This window comes from Pantherophis guttatus, chromosome 2, assembly GCF_059756535.1.
Source record: "Pantherophis guttatus breed Tessera chromosome 2, ASM5975653v1, whole genome shotgun sequence".
In the NCBI taxonomy this organism is placed as follows: domain Eukaryota; kingdom Metazoa; phylum Chordata; class Lepidosauria; order Squamata; family Colubridae; genus Pantherophis; species Pantherophis guttatus.
Genome location: NC_142064.1, coordinates 190,341,010 through 190,357,800, shown reverse-complemented (window position 1 = coordinate 190,357,800; position 16,791 = coordinate 190,341,010). Strand labels below are relative to the sequence as shown.

Genomic DNA, 16,791 nt, shown 5'->3' with positions numbered 1-16,791 from the left:
TTCTTAATGTGGTACTTTCCAGATGCGTTCGGTGGCAGATACCATTATCCTTCCAAAGGGGGATTGATTTCTGCGAATTAAGAGGAGTGTTAAAGAGAGTTTGAAGAGTGTATTTCCGCCAACTCCTGCCGTATAATATGGCTTGTTGCATTATTATCATCTCTTTACTTGTGTGTGCACAACCTAACGTAGAATTTTCGGGCTTTTTAAATACAGAAGACTCTGTATATCTTTGTACTCCCACTGTCACTCAAGGAGATGCCTTTGTCGGATTGACAAGACACATTGTGTTTTAATTGTATGTATGCAGCAGACAAAAGCCAGAATCTTGTTAAAAAGATTTGGTTTATATATATGATATAAGATTGAGATATGGTATGTAATATATGTGATATTATATGATAATATGATATGACATTATTATAGGTTTCCCCTGCCCAGTTGTGTCCAACTCTAGGGGGCAGTGGTCATCTCCATTTCTGAGCCGAGAGCCAAGCATTATCCAAAGTCATTTCCATGATCAGGTGGCTGGCATGACTATATGCCAAGGTGCACGAAATGCTGTTAGCTTCCCACCAAAATAATACCAATTTATCTATTTGCATTTTGTTTCAAACTACTAGGTCAGCAGAAGCTGGGGCAGGAACTGGAACTCACCTGGTCATGCAGTATCCTAGATCTCAAACTGCCAACCTTCCGGTCAACAATCCCAGTGTCTTAATTAGGCCGCTGGACCGTATTATACTATATTATGTGTTATGTTATATATCATATATCATGTCATAGCACATCGTATGTTATAATGACTTTTGGGGATAAAAAGAGGGGATTCTGGGCTACACCAGTTCTTGAGTCAGTCTGTGTCAGGAATGGCAATTTTCATTCCTTAAGCTAATGCCTGGCCAGTTTTGCAATTAGGATTTGAGGTAGTGAAGGTCTGAGGGGCAACACATGAATATGGGAGCTGTTGAAAAATGCACCATGTAGAACAGGGTTGTCAAACTCCCAGCCCGCAGGCCAGATGCGTCATGTGCTGGCCACGCCCACACCAGGTTTAGCAAAGGAGAAAAAAGTTCTGATATGTCATGTGACGCCACTGTGACGACGTGAGTTTGACATACCTGATGTAGGGGATAAGCCAATTAGGAAAAGATTTTAAAACTAGAATCTGTTCTGTAAAGCATTTATTGATACAAAATATAAAAACAAATGAAATACTTTAGAATTTATTGAAAAAAATGTACAAAAAAATCCAAGGCTTATTTTATCAATGGGTGGCACATTTTTGTGGTTAAAAATTTGAGGGTTGGCTTTTTCATGGATGGGCTTATTTGCAAATATATACGGTTATGTCAATAAAGGCTTTAAACTCAGAGAGTTCCCATAGAACCCAAGTTCATACTATAAGAACAGAAATAAATTAAAAATGCAGGTGTGGGTTTTTTGTTGTTTTTTTTTTTGCTATTAAAACTTGAAGATCTGAGGTCTGACAGATCATATGGCTCCATAGCCTTTGCATTATTATTCCTTACAGTATTTCTCCTTACGTGCAATCAGAAGGTAACATTCTCTGTCATCTGAATACAGTATTGTCAGACACTAAGGGAAAACATAAGCAGAACAGTTCTTTCAACTTGTTATTTTAAAGACATCTGAAAAAAAGCTATACATTTTTATAATACCGTCTTTTTGGTTGGTAATACTGTCAAACTATTGGAGGAGCTCAAAAATTGTCTTCATTTTCAATATTGGAATATGAGTTCACCGAATTCATTTCCAACGTGTATTTGTGGATATTTTTTTTCAAAAGGAAAGTCCACACATTTTAAAATAGGCATTCATTTCTGTACAATTCATTATTGAGTCCATAGACAGATTATTGGAATAAAACAGAATTTTAAAAAATATTTTATTTATCAGTCAAGAGGAATATTAACAAATTTGATAAACTTGACATTTTTTTTACAAAATAAAAGTCTGCATCTTCCCCTTTGCATTTTAAGTGTATAGTACATGCGGATATCCCAAAATTGAAACAAAAAATGATTAATTACAGATATTTTAATTGATCATTGATATTTTTAATCTTCACTTTTTGTTGAAAATAGAATAAATAATATATAAGTAAATGGTTGATTTACTTGCAGTTTATTTCAATGCAGATATGTTGTTCTGTTGCATGATAGAAAAGTATGGTCAGGTGCTGTTATCTCACAGAAAAAAAAAATAACTGGAAAACAACCTATGAATTATTTTTCTTCCTGGTTTTCTTGCTTACAACCAGGGTGTATAACTCAGTGCAGAAGAGCGCAGGACGTTGTACTGGTTAGTGTTTCTTAGGAAGAGGTCATTTTGGTAGATTCGGATCCTCATGCAAGATTAAAAGTTGCACATGCTGAAATATCTCTTTTCTAAACATGTTTAGGCAGCATTAATTTTGTTCTCTTAAAACTGGACATGCTAAAGCTGCTATTTGTTTAATGTCTTATTTTCGCATTTTAATGATGTAACAGCTGTATCTATTCAGAAGTAAATTATAATGCGTTCAGTAGGACATACGCCCTGGTAAAACAGGATAGAATTTCTACTTGAGTATAATGCAACAAAAACACATTAATATTTTTATGATGCCCTGAATAATAGTTGCATTATTTGGTTTCAGGATGTTGAGACTAATCCCAAATCCAGAAAATGGAATCCAACTGAGCTTCCTTTGGACAGATTGGAAGAGCTGCTGCACCACCCATAATACAAAGATGCTATCATGGAAGGACAGAAGATTAGCCCTGAAAACCCTAATGGTGGAAATGTTCAAGAACATGACATGTTTACAGGTAGCAATTTTGCTAGTAGAGACCATAATGGAGAATTCTGGAAGTAATGTTGAAGCCACTAGATCCCAAATCCCTTCGATTGGTTTCCTAACTGATTTATTCAGGGATAGAATTTTTCTTTAATTATTAATTGCTTCTACAAAATCAGAACTACTTTTGCAACTGTTTTGAAGTTGCTATTAACTATTTTTAAATTGCATTTTATGTTTGCCTTCAAAAGAACAGCAAAATGTAGCAATTTATTTAGGGGGAAAATACTTAAGCAAAATTCTTCAATAGTAACAGCAGGAATGAATACCTTGGTTTAGGTTAGAAGGGTGAATGGAATTTTTTTCATCATCCTTGATGTGGAAATGAGCATAAATCAAGATACATGCTCATGCAGTATTAAGTATATTAAGTATTAAGTAAGTATGCTTACTTAAGGAATGAAGTCTCCTTTCCTCTTGATAGAAACTACTTTTAATCTATTCAGCTTTACTATTTTGCTTAACCTGTCTAGCAAATTAGGAAAAATAGAATGAATATGCTCAACCCTCTCACTCTTGTAGAAATAATCATTATGAAGGAATTCCTTTCCTTCAGTATTGACTTGAGTATTATTCATTGATATATATTTTTATTTTGGATATTTGGGGCATTTGCTTACTTGTTTGTTTTTAATAGGAATTGTTATAATCATCTAGAAGCTATACTTTACAACTTTTTCTAGTGTGGATTGATATAACTCTAAATGCAGCCTCATCTCCTTTAGATATGTTAGGAATTCAACACCTAGAATTCTCCAGCTAACATACAGCTGGAGATTTCTGGGAACCATAGTGCCACCACATCTGCAGAAGATTAAGTTTGGGGAATGACAGTGTTGTTTCATCTGATTTCCTGTGGCACATGAAGTACTTAGCAGGGCGGAGTGAAAATTAGATTGATTTAACTTTTTAAAACTAGGCTTTACAGCATGTTTGCTTGCTCGAGTACTGAACACAACCAAAATGACAAAAAGTTTGCTTCCTTATACCTTTATTACCAGTAACTTTGAAGGTAATTTTTTTTTTAAAAGTAGTGTTGCTTTCTACTGAGGAACATTCCCAATGAATGAAAGGATATTTTGGTTTATAAAAGGGCATCAAGCAAAGTATGATGTTTCTACTAGTTAGCTGTTCCAGATCCACATTGTGGAAAGTTCAAATTAAAGGATGACACATGGAATGAAGTTAGAACATGCAGCACACTGGCATACTGTCATTTAGAGACATGTAGACTTAAGGCAAATTCTACCAAGCAACAACAGTTCTACCTTTAGTGCAAGTTCAATTAAAACTGTGAGAGGAATGTAAAGAAAGCAAACTAATGTGCAACTACAGTATGAGCCATCTGTATATTTTCCATGAGACATCAGCACATCTGTTAAATTCCTCGATTTCATGCAAAAATAGTATATTCTTCTAAAATTTACATTCATTTCATATAAGTTTATTTACATATAGATCGCTAGTTTGTGCTTTCCACACATAGAAAACCAAAGATTATTTTTTCAAGTTGATTTGATTCATTCCAAGAAAACTGAAGCTATTTCCTGATATATGCACTAATAATTTAATTTTTTTTTAAAGGGATTTTGTTATCCTTACCGGCAATATGCCATAAAAACCTTTGTAAAGGATTTTCTGCTTCTCTTTCATATAAAATAAATTCATGTTTCAGTTCAAATTTTTTTATTTTCCCCAAAATATTATATGGCCCGAGTGAAGCTTTAAATTTTAATGGTATAATCTCATTGATATTTTGGAGAAAGGCTGTTTTAGCAGTATACTGTATATTTATAATGAAAAATTATGCAACATTTTTTTAACTGGAATGGCCCATTTTTCTTACAAGAGATCAGTCTCATCTCTTATTCATTCCTGCATGTTCTTCACTCAACAGGATTGCAAATTGATGACATCACAAAGCAAATACACTAATACAAAGTTTCTAGTACATGGGTGTCAAACTCGCGGTGTCACGTTCCCATCACATGTTTTGCAATGTTTTTTTTCCTTTTGTGGAGCTGGGGTGGGTGTGCCCTGTGCATCCAGCCCGACACCTCTGTTCTAGTATGTCACTCAAACATCCACTAGACATAATTTACTTATGCAACTGCAAGTTATTAAGCAATGAACATCCACTAAGATTCATTGAAGGGAAAATGGCTGCTTTTATGATGACCAGGATTTCATAATCACTATGAACCCAATTTTACTTTACTGGTATGTAAATTTAGACTGATGAACCAGTCCCTTTGTCCTTAGTATTGCTTCTAGTGATATATTGTACAGCATATTGATAGCATTTTAGGCTCAAATTATTAATGTTGGCGCCAGCATTCTAATCTGGAATAATTAGAACTTTTCTAAGAGATTCAACAGGAGTTGTAATGTTACACTAGTCGTACATGCTTAATAAAACTGGTTGATAACAAATAGTGCAATTCAAATAAATCTGGTATTTAACAGAATGCAAATGTATTCCTTTGAATACCAATGGCTCAAGCTACATATGGCTATTTAATTAGATATTTTTATTAGGGCCCTTAGATATTTTTTCTATATTTTCATTTTTTAAAATTGAGCCAGGTGAGCAGACAAAATCACTTAGGAATCTCCAATGCACCTGCTGTCCACCTGAAATAAGTTCAACAGCAGGGAGAAAGGTTTTATATGAGATCAGCTATGTGCAACCAAATGTAACAGTGGTGAATAAAGACATTGATAAGCAGCATTCAGCCTCCACAGGGGGCAACATCTAGTCAACCTTAGCTGGCCTCAAACAAGTTAGAATTGAACCTAGTTAATACATGCGTGGGCAAACACCAACAAGTTTCAGGACTCTAGGCTAGCCTGGGAAGTTTAAAAAAAAACAATCCTTCAGTGGAATTTCAAATCATTTTGAAGCCTGAGTGGCGTAGGAGGCTAATGCCGCCTACTAAGGCAGCATTTAACATCCAGCTGCCTGCAATTACTGCAAGTTCAATTCTCACCAGGCTCAAGGTCGACTCAGCCTTCCATCCTTTCTAAGGTGGGTAAAATGAGGACCCGGTTTGTGGGGGCAATAAGCTGACTTTGTATAAAATATACAAAAGTATGAAGGCTATTGCTTAACGCATTGTAAGCTGCCCTGAGTCTCCGGAGAAGGGCGGCATATAAAAATGAATAAAAATAAATAAAATAAAAAAATTTGTTGTTGCCAGGATGGCCCTTAGTCACCAAGGATTGAGCTCCACTTCAAAACAAGCAGCACTTATGCCAATCACAGGTGTACACTGCATCTAAATTCAATATTTTCTAAATCTTAAGGATAAACCAGCATTGTCGATTACTGTACAGAATGGACAACTTGTGGGTTGCATACCCTTAGCACTTCCAGATCGTGCTTTAGAGCTTGTGTTTAGTTTGTAAACTTCATCTAATGCACCTATTTTGCACACTAGCCCCTACCTCAAAACAGCCTTGCTTCTCAATTACTTTCATGTTACTGTCATTTCTAGCAGATCCTGACCAGAAAAGAAATATTGAAAATTCAGCCCCCAGCTGCAAAAAGCCCTTCATGCTGTACTAATAGTCTGTAGTAATAACTCCCTAAACTGCAATGTTCTAATTTGCCTAAATTTATTTAGTGACTAGGAATAGGCTTTGATTCAAAATGGATTTTTATCTTTTGATCCTTCACTTAACATAGAACTATGAGAATATCCTGCTGGTTCAGACCAAGACCCATCTTAGTCCAGCATGTGATACTTCTAAGGTACTTTGAGCAGAAGATAAATCTCTCTCCTGCTTTTGTTCCCCCTTGAAGACATGCTGCCCTGAGATCAGAGGGAACATTTGAGCCTTCAAAATTGATTGCACTTGATAGATTTGTCCTCCAGGAATATATCCAACCCTTCTTTAAAATCATTAATCCAATTTAGTCTGTTTCTTGCAGTAATAAATGCCTTAGGTGAATTATTTGCTTAGATGAAGAATTGGTTTCTAAATCTGTTTTATCTGTTCTAAATCTTCCAATCAACTTCAAAGGATGACTTAGTTTTCGTGATTTGACAAAAGAGAGAAAACAATTCTGTCTGCCATGAATGATTTTGTACACCTCAATCATTCTTCCTAAACTAAAATTTTCCAATGTTCTAATATTCGCTTGTAAGAAAAGTGTTTGAGCCCCTGATAATTTTGGTTGTCTTCTGCACTTTTTTCCAGCAGATGTTGATCACATTTTGAAAAAATCAAATGAGCAGAACCACTCTGTCCAATCCAGAGCCAATGGGCCACATGCGGCCCTAATAATGCAGCCTTTTAAATTTATTACATGATTTATATACATAAACTATACTATATATTTTATATGTGGCCCAAAATGATTCCTTTTCACTCAATGAGGCCAAGCAGACCAAAAGGTTGGATATCCATAATCTACAGTATTTCAGATGCAGAGATAACCATAGCATTTGTGAAAAGGTATTACAGTATGCATTATTGCCAGATTTATTTTCAATCCCTCTGTTAACGATCCCTAGCATGGAATGTGTTTTTTTCTCAGCTGAGAAATTGTGATTTGACATCTTTATGAAGCTATCCATTAGGCCCAAGTTCTTTTTCTTGATTAGTTACAGACAACTCAGCCCTTTTTAAAAAACATATGTTCCTTAAAGGTGATCCTGAGTGCAACAGAATACAGTTTAATCACTAGATTGTTAAGAGGTTCTAAGATTGTCTTCTTTAAAACGGTTCCAGTAACTGTTGGGGGGAGGAGAGTATATACAACTGAAATAAATGTATTACTTTGCATAAAAAAGCATAATCAAGCAAACAATTTCCTCTTGATAAGAAGAATTTAAGATGTTGCTTAATTTATTCTTTAAATCAAAATTTTATTTAGATAGATTATACCCAACATATTCCTAGCTACTGTTTTAAATAACGGTAAACCTTTAATAAATATATAAGATTGTACTTATAATTCTAAGTAAAACATGTCATGTCAGACATTTCTGGCAATGCTGAATTTATGTAATCAAAATAATATAAAGCTTAGTCCGTATGCCAGTTTTCTCAAAATATTAGTTTTTGGAAATTTAACATTAAAATAATTATCTCCAGGCATCATAGCAATCTAGTTAAAAAGGGTACAGATATATTTCTATGTCTTCCTGCAATTAATATACAAAAAATTAAGAGTCTCCTTTATCTATTATAAAATTACAGCTTAGGTTTGGATCTAAATTATTGGAACTACTAGCCACTTTTCAGTGTAAATTGAAGAAACTATACCAGCCTGTTTTAAACTCCACTGTATGCTAAACTCCAGCTCTCATAATCCCCAATTGATATGGCTATGACACCTACTTGGGGAATTTGTACAAACCATATTAATCTTCACAGTCTGTATTGATCAGTTTAGAGGACACAGCTGAACAACAAATTCTTAAGTGCGAAGTAAAATCTTTTAGTTAGGCTATGAAGAGAAAGGGAAGGGATTGGAAAAGACACACAAAGGGTACTTTTTGCAACAAGACTACTGCAACAAATGAGCAGATTTCTTTTAAAGAGTATCTTAAGTTAATATAGAACAGATATGAATAAATGTCCTGCCTACGTTTTCCATTTATTCATTGTGTCCCATTAAAAAAAAAAATCAACTGAATTTTAGTATGAATATTCCAGCAAAATTTAACTCAATTTCAACCATTACTTTAGCACTTTGAATTTAGAATAAACCATAAAAAAGAATAAAAAATGAGACTTGCTTTTAAAATCGATTATACTAACAATTCTACAGTGACACGTCTTATTTAGTATGTTTGTAAATGATTCTGCTTTTAAGTCTGTAGAATCAAACCCAATAGTATTAAGTTTTCAATTTCCACAGAAGAACTAATGTCTGATGCATATGGATCAAGCAACCTTTTCTTGTTAAGTTTCCCCAGAACAGTTAATTTCTTCACTGAAGCTCTGATATTGATTTAAGTGAATTGTTCACGGGCTGAACACAGAAAGGAAGTCTCAAATACAGGACTAAAAGTTTTCTAGTTTTTGTATTGTACATTCAGCCAAAGATGGAAGTGGATAATCTACTTTAAAATACCTTAAATCTGTTACTCGAGACCCACCAATTGACTTAGCAACCCCACATCCTCTTTATATCATTTAAAATTATTTCTGCAGAACTCTTGAAAAAGCTTGTCAATGGCTAGAATCCTGAGGCTTTCTGTATTTGCTAAATATTAGGTCCCCAATAATCTCAGCAATCTTTACATAAGTGAGACTGCTCAAGATGCTGTTGTGTAATTTAAAGCAATGTAAAGGGAAAATAGGCACTCAGTCCCCCCATTCTTCTGTTAAATATTTGGGGAAAACATATGTAGAGTAGAAGGCATAAACAAAAGTTATACAGCAGGTTCACAAAAACTAGATTTCCTTTTATAAATTTCAGTTGGGTAGCTGCCAAAATAGAAAGCAATCAACATCTTTCAAAAGTGTGTCCAGTAAACAAGTCTTGCCCATTTTGGAAAGTGTGAGACCCTTTAGTGACAATCACGAGTTACTATTCATCTAGCATGTGGCACTAGGTTCAGCATATTTAATACATATGAAATACAAGTTATTCCTGTGTGTGAATTGATTACCCCCAACAAATTCAACTTTTGTATGCAGAGCATAACAGTTGCCATTTAAAGAACAATTACACAATTCCAGCTTTCAGTTCTGTATCAGGTTAATAGATTTATTGTGGCTTTGAGCATCAAAGAATATTTGAGGTAGACTACTAGCCTTTGTCAGATATCTCCCTGGAATTTTAAGAGCTCAGTTGCAATGAGGAATTCTTGGTTACATATGCACTCAGTGGTACTTGGGAGGATAAACTCTTAAAAGAAGATGCGTGCATGATGTATACCTGTGAATCAGAGCAAGAACCTCCTGCTTCTAAAGAGTTCTTAGTAGTACCCATCCAGAGAGACATCTGGAAATCCTAAAGATCGCACGGCTGAATCCAGATTTAGAGGAGCGTCACACAAAAAGCAGATTTCTTTCCTGTTTGCTAAGGAAGTTTTGCACGCATTAATAAAGAAAGGCCTGTCAAATACTTTCAAGGAGTGGAACTTTAAAAAGTTTAATGGTTGTCCAGTATGGGCTATGCAATCTTCTAGGACCTAGAACTAGATGGCAAAGTATTACTCAGTGACTGTGTCTTCAGACAGCAGAAGGCTCATGTGGAAAGTCAGATGCTTATTCATGTCAACTGCATCCTTCCCATTTTCAAAATTATCCTAATATTGCTACAGAGTACATTATTCTGAAGAACCTTCCTGTGCTGTCAGATGGAGATACTTGAATAAAGGTCTTCTATTTGTTTCTTGAAGTATTCTCTCAGCTCTGGTCGCCTGGCTTTTAATGTAGGTGTCAACAAACCATTTTGTACTGTGAACATTTCAGGGTGGATGGAAACTGCTTTAACCTGTAATTTTAAAAAATTAAATAAAATTATATAGGTATAAAAGGATCAAAAGGAAAAACAAAACTAAACCCTTATCTGAAAACTCCTCTTGGTTGCTTCCTGAAATTTGCCAATAAATTGTGGAATTTATCAGGCAAAACAAACATAACTTACAACCTTTCTAACAAAAATTATATGCATTGAGTCCAATTGATGAAATATGAATATGCTTTGTTTTATTCTGGTTTTGTATGAAGCAAGCCCTTTTAACCTGCAGTTCATGCTTTATTTCTATTGTATAATCACTGACAGATGTTTGTGGTTGACCATTATTTTGTTAAAAGAAAGGTGAGTCCAACTGTTACTTTCATTTTGGGTGAGGTATACATTCATTTTAGCTTATTTTGATATGTGATATCTATTACAAAAGATTTTTTGAAAGTGACTCTTACACAAATTTAAATAAAGAAATTTTAATAAAAATAGAAATGTCAGTGAATATATGGCTGAACCACAAAGTACAGTGACTCATGTAAGGGTTTATATAAGGCCTGCTAAAATCCCCTCCTATTCATCTCAAAAAGGAGTTCATCTCATTTTAGTCATCAATGTTTTTTTCAGTATTTACCTGTTCAAATGAATGAAGTCCACTTTCTTTTCCTAATTGCACCATATCTTCCATTATAGCGTCTTTCAGTTCCTAAATAACAACATAAGACACCTATTTATAGCCATGAAGCTCAATTTAGCAACAAGAGAATATTAATATTCAAATAATTTCCTCCTTTTTATGTGTTTGTTTGTTGGACAAGTAGCAGTAAAGGAGGCATGGAATGGCACAATGAAAGAGGTATGTAACACTTTAAATCCCACCTATTCTGCACACCGGTTCTCCAAATTCTTAATTCTGGCTGCATTCAGTCATCATTTGCTGAGGCCTTTAAGTGATTTAATTGAAGGTTGTATCTCCTTGCCCAATAAAAAGAAATGTCCCAAAACCTGGTAGAAAGCCCTGTATACAATGTCCAAAAAGACGCCTTCATTTTTATTTTTCAAGCATGCATGTACATGCCTGCATATCACACGAACTATTATTTGGGCAACAGAACTGAATTTCTCAAGCGTTTATGCTGGATTTAGCATTAAGGCTTGAAAGAATTCATGGGCCAACGCACACATGATGGGTTACCCCCACTGGAAGGAAAACAGTAATTCAAATGCTATAATTTGCCAAGGTTATGTCAGTTTAAATGTATAATGCAATTCCTCCACTAGGCATTTAGTAAAGGCAAGATCCCTAACCGACCTAAGTTTTAAGTATTGTTTTCTTTTTAAAAAAGAGCTATGGAACATGATTTGTTATATGATAACTGCTGGAAGACTATTATATGTGCATAAATGGAAATATTCTGAAATACCCACAATGGAGGGATAGTTGGTAAAGATGATGGAACTAGCAGAGATGGCAAGAATGATTTGTCTGATTAGGGAAAGGACAGTGACCTCATTTATTACTGACTGGAAACCCCTTATGGAATTTTTGCTGCAGAAATTAAAAAAAAAAGAACTTTCGATTTCTGGGTTTGACTGTTAGAAAGGCTAGATTATGGAAAGAAGGAAATTATGATGTAATCTTAAAACAGTAAAATATACAGTAAAGGCATTTATAACTACTATTAAATTGGAAATTCCTTTTTTTCTTTTTTCTTTCTTATGTATTCATTTTTTAATTTCTTTTATTCCTTCTCTAAAAGTTACATTATTTTCATTATTAAAAATTAACAAATTTAATAAAAAATAATTTTTAAAAAGCTGCCTGTAATCCATACTTCCTGAGCATTCTTAACTATGCATCGCTTTCTCATTTATCCCATCCCAAATTCAAATGATCAGTCAGAAATGTTTGAATTTTTCTAACTTTCTCCAAGTTTTTTTTGTTTTTGTTTTTTTGTTAGCCCTAACACTGTATGATACTGGCTTCATCAGACTTTTGCCATTTTGTGCCTGGCATTTAAGAATGGAAGAAGTTGCCTTATACTGAATTTGACTTCTGATCTGTGTCTACACTAACAGATGGAGTAGAGTGGGATGGGGTGGAATAGAATAGAATCTTTAATGCAGGGGTTCGGACCGTCTCGGACGAGTAGGTAGTGATGGCGGCGGGCAGTTCGGAGAACCGGTAGCAAAAATCCCTGCCAGCGCCCCCCATGCCCAGCTGAGCCGCGCGATCATCAGAGGCTTTTTTTCTTTTAAATGCCTCTGACAAACCAAGCTCTGAAGATCCAAGCTCTGATGATCCCAGCTGAGTTGCCTGATCGGCAGAGGGTTTTTTAAAAACCCTCTGACGATCAGGCAACTCAGCTGGGATCGTCAGAGCCTTTTGAAAGCATTTTTTAACATGGTTTTACATGTAAAAAATGGTTTTAAAAGTAAAAAAAACAAATTGGCCACGCCCACCGTCACATTACACCCCTCCCACCAAGCCACGCCCACAGAACCGGTAGTAACAAATTTTAGATTTCACCACTGCTTTAATGATTTAGTCATCTGACCATATGAAAAGTATAAAACCAATATAAATACAGATACAAAGATAACAACAATCTATTTACAATAATTTGTCACCCCTACATTTAACCCCAATCTGTCTTAAATAGTCTGTCCTCTCTGAAATAGCCTTTGATATAGAGTCCTTGGACAGCAAAGGTGACCAACAACCAAGTTGTAGAGCACGTAACACCAGGCATGTCACTAGAAGGAAAAAAAAAATCATGAAACTCTGTTTCAGTTATTCTAGCTATGCAAGGGAATTCACAGGAGAAAGCAATTACAGTAGTGGCCAAAATTGTGGAAACCTTTTGGGAAAAGTATTTTTGAGGTTTGATGGCTAATAACACTATTTTTTTTGGTAGTAGTACCATAAAATTATATATCAATGGAAAGATAATTTAATCAAGAATGTAATGCTTTTCAACCTTTCAGAGATAAAAGTGGCTTTTTTCGTGGAATTCTAGATTTTAGGCCAAATTTCTGTAGTCTGCACCAAACAGTCCTTGCACTCAACTTCACATTACCTTGCGTCATTTCATCTTGTATACACCCAGATGATTTTCTTCTGTCACATAGGCACAGTCTCTTAATTCTTCTATTATCACTTGCTGTTGTGTACCTTTTCCTGCCTTTATCAGTGTCATTTTGTAGTGACTGAGTCTCCTTATACCTCTTCAAAAACTTAGAAATGCCACCTTTGGTTAAGTTTCCACCAATTTTTCTTCTAATTTCTTTATAACTGTAGCCTTGTTCACTTAATAATACTATTTTACATCGCTTTCTGGGCAACCAGTCAACTCTTTGCACCATTACTTTAATTTTATTACGTTTACAAGCTCACTAAATGAAAGAATACAAAGAAACCCCAACCAACTTGATAGAGATCACATAACACACTGACAAATGTCCTCCTCTCAGCTTCAGTACATGACATCAATAACTGAATCCTACTGTGATCTGATTGGCTTATTGCCAAAACAAGATGACACCTGATTGATTCTTTAAACACTCATGCTCATTGGCTACAATCAGATGAAGGAAAGCTACCTGATATCAACCTAAGCAAGTTGTGCTTCCTTTTTCTGGTTAGTTGGCTATAACTTCTCATAGAATACAGATAACTGAACAAACTTTATTGCATTACATTCTTGATTAAATTATCTTTCCATTGATATAATTTTATGGTACTATTCCAAAAAAAAAAAAAAAGTGGTCTTATTAGCCATCAAACCTCAAAAATACACTTTTCCTAAAAGGTTTCCACAATTTTGGCCACTACTGTATGTTGGGAACAGTTAGGAAACCAGGCCAAAGAACACACTGGCTGGACACAGGGGTGAAATGTAAAATTTGTTACTACTGGTTTTGTGGGCGTGGCTTGGTGGTGGTGAGGGTAATGTGACTGGGTGGGTGTAGCCAACTTTTTTTTAAAAAAAACTTTTCAAAGCATTTTTTCTAATGCTTTGAAAAGCTTCTGCCGATCAGGCAACTTAGCTGGGATCGTCAGAGACTTTTCAAAGCATTTTTTTTACCACCTCTTCAGCCAAGAGGTTGCAGAAAAAAATGCTTTGAAAAGCCTCTGACGATCCCAGCTGAGCTGCACAATCATCAGAGGCTTTTTTTTTTTACTTTTAAAAGCATTTTTTTGTTGGAAGAGGTTGTAGAGAAAATGCTTTGAAAAGTAAAAAAAAAAAAAAAGCCTCTGATGAGCGTACGGCTCAGCTGGGCATTGGGGGGGGGCGCCGCAGGGATTTTTGCTACCGGTTCTCTGAACCACCCGCCGCCATCACTACCGGATCAGGTGATCCGGTCTGAACCAGGAGCATTTCACCCCTGGCTGGACACCATCAAAGCTGACACCAGCCAGGGTATAGAGAAACTCAAGAAGCAGTGCAAAATCGGAAGATGTAGAGAGACCTGACCCACAGAATCGCCAAGAATCAGACACAATTGAATGATAACAACATTATCATCATCATGAAGAGTGCAGTCTTACTAGTGATGCAGGTTCATTTCCTGCAAAGAATAAGACAGTTTCTCCTGAGTGTTCCAATTATACACTGCTCAAAAAAAATAAAGGGAACACAAGCAGAAGACATCCAAGATCTGAACGAATGAAATAGCCTTATTAAATACTTTGTTCGTTACATACTGTAGTTTTGGGTTCCCTTTAGGTGTTTGAGCAGTGTATAAACTACAGTATGTAACGAACAAAGTATTTAATAAGGCTATTTCATTCATTCAGATCTCGGATGTCTTCTGCTTGTGTTTCCTTTATTTTTTTGAGCAGTATATTTTTAGTTTTTAAATAATCTAAATAAATTCTCCTTTCTGCAGAATATAGTTTGCAATCAAAGAGGATATGTGCAATGTCTTCATAGCAGGAGTACCATAGATCAGTAGTCACCAACTGGTGGTCCGTAGACCACTGGTGGTCCATGAGAAAATTTTGGTGGTCGGCAGAAAAATTATTTGCATGTTTTTATATTGCACTAAATCAGGGGTCCTCAAACTATGGCCCCTGGGCCGGATACATGCAATGAACATTTGTGTTTCTGCAGAGAGTCTCCCCCTTCGGGATCTTTTTGTGCAGGTTGGAGTGGGGCAGAAATTCCGACTTGGGGTCTGCTTCAGCCTCCTAGTGCGGGGCTTTGGGCAAAGGCTGGAGGGAAGTTGTGCTGGTGGCGAAGAGCCGGAGGGCCTTGTTCCAGTGGGACTGCATCATGGTTTGGAACTGATTGACCATCTCAGCCCGCTGAGCCTCCAGTCGCAGGTACCTGGCCTTGCACTCCTGCAGGTCTTCCCTCTGCTTGGAAAGCCTATGCTCGTAGTCCTCAGTGAGGTGCTTCTGCTGAGCCTCCTTCTCGGTCAGATCCAATTTGAACTAAGCCAGCTGTTTTGCCAACTCTATCTCGTGATGGCTGCTTAGCTCCAACAACTGCTTCCTGTTGGGGCCCTAAGGAGCCCGGGCGGGGAGGCGAGGAGTAACTGGCAGGGGAGGGGTGAGTAGAGGCCGATGAGGCACTCCCCGATGTGAGTAACATCGAGTTGGCCACACCACCCAGTCACATGACCAACTAGCCACAGCCACCCAGCCGGTCATTAGGCAGATCATATTAGTGGTCCGTGGTATTTAAAATTATGAATTTAGTGGTCCCTGAGGTCTGAAAGATTGGGGACCCCCGCCATAGATACTAATCTTTCTTCAAAGGAATTTGATGAAACCATCTACATTTTTTAAAAAAAAATTGATTTATATGCCGCCCTTCTCCGGAGACTCAGGGCGGCTTACAATGCGTTAAGCAATAGCCTTCATACTTTTGTATATTTATACAAAGTCAGCTTATTGCCCCAACAAACTGGGTCCTCAATTTACCTACCTTAGAAAGGATGGAAGGCTGAGTCAACCTTGAGCCTGGTGAGATTCGAATTTACAGTAATTGCAGACAGCTGGTGTTAATCACAGTGCTATCAGTCTGCTGAGCCACCAGCAGTTTACCACAGAATTCTAATTCTAGAATCCAGAGCAGACTTGGTTACACTTCAGGTCCCTTGAATTAAGCCATGGGATCTAACCAGGTCCAAGAAACATACCTTCTCTTATTACAGCACCTGCAGAATGATACCTACTCATTAATCCAGTAGCTCCCATCCTAATGAAGTTTCCATGCTCCTTCCTGATATAATTGTTCTCCCAGGCTTTGGGAATAGAGCTCTGTTGTTTGTTTTTAATGTGGGATATTGACTGAAAGTTTCAGATTCTACCTCTACTGATTTTTGGTTTTGATAGTTATCTATTGTCATTCTGGAGTTAGGTGGCCTCCTAAATAAATGAATTGTTTATATGAAATATTTTAAGTTGTACCACTATTATGACATCAGACATTAACTCATAGAGCATGAATGGTGTTCCAAACATTTGACATGTACAATTGCATAC

The 16,791-nt window shown here is 36.2% G+C and overlaps 1 protein-coding gene across 8 annotated transcripts in view; it reads right to left on the bottom strand.

Annotated features, from left to right (window-relative positions):
* Window positions 1-9,563: 9,563 nt before the first annotated feature.
* The window catches only part of ACSL6 (acyl-CoA synthetase long chain family member 6), a 108,829-nt gene continuing 101,601 nt past the window's right edge, over window positions 9,564-16,791 (bottom strand). For all 8 annotated transcript variants that reach the window (XM_034404429.3, XM_087883655.1, XM_034404398.3 and 5 more), the window contains exons 20-21: window positions 10,930-11,001; window positions 9,564-10,322 (exon numbers count right to left, since the gene is read on the bottom strand). In XM_034404429.3, coding sequence (XP_034260320.1) covers window positions 10,182-10,322; window positions 10,930-11,001 — 213 coding nt within the window. In that variant the 3' untranslated portion in view covers window positions 9,564-10,181. The remainder of the gene's footprint in view (window positions 10,323-10,929; window positions 11,002-16,791) is intronic.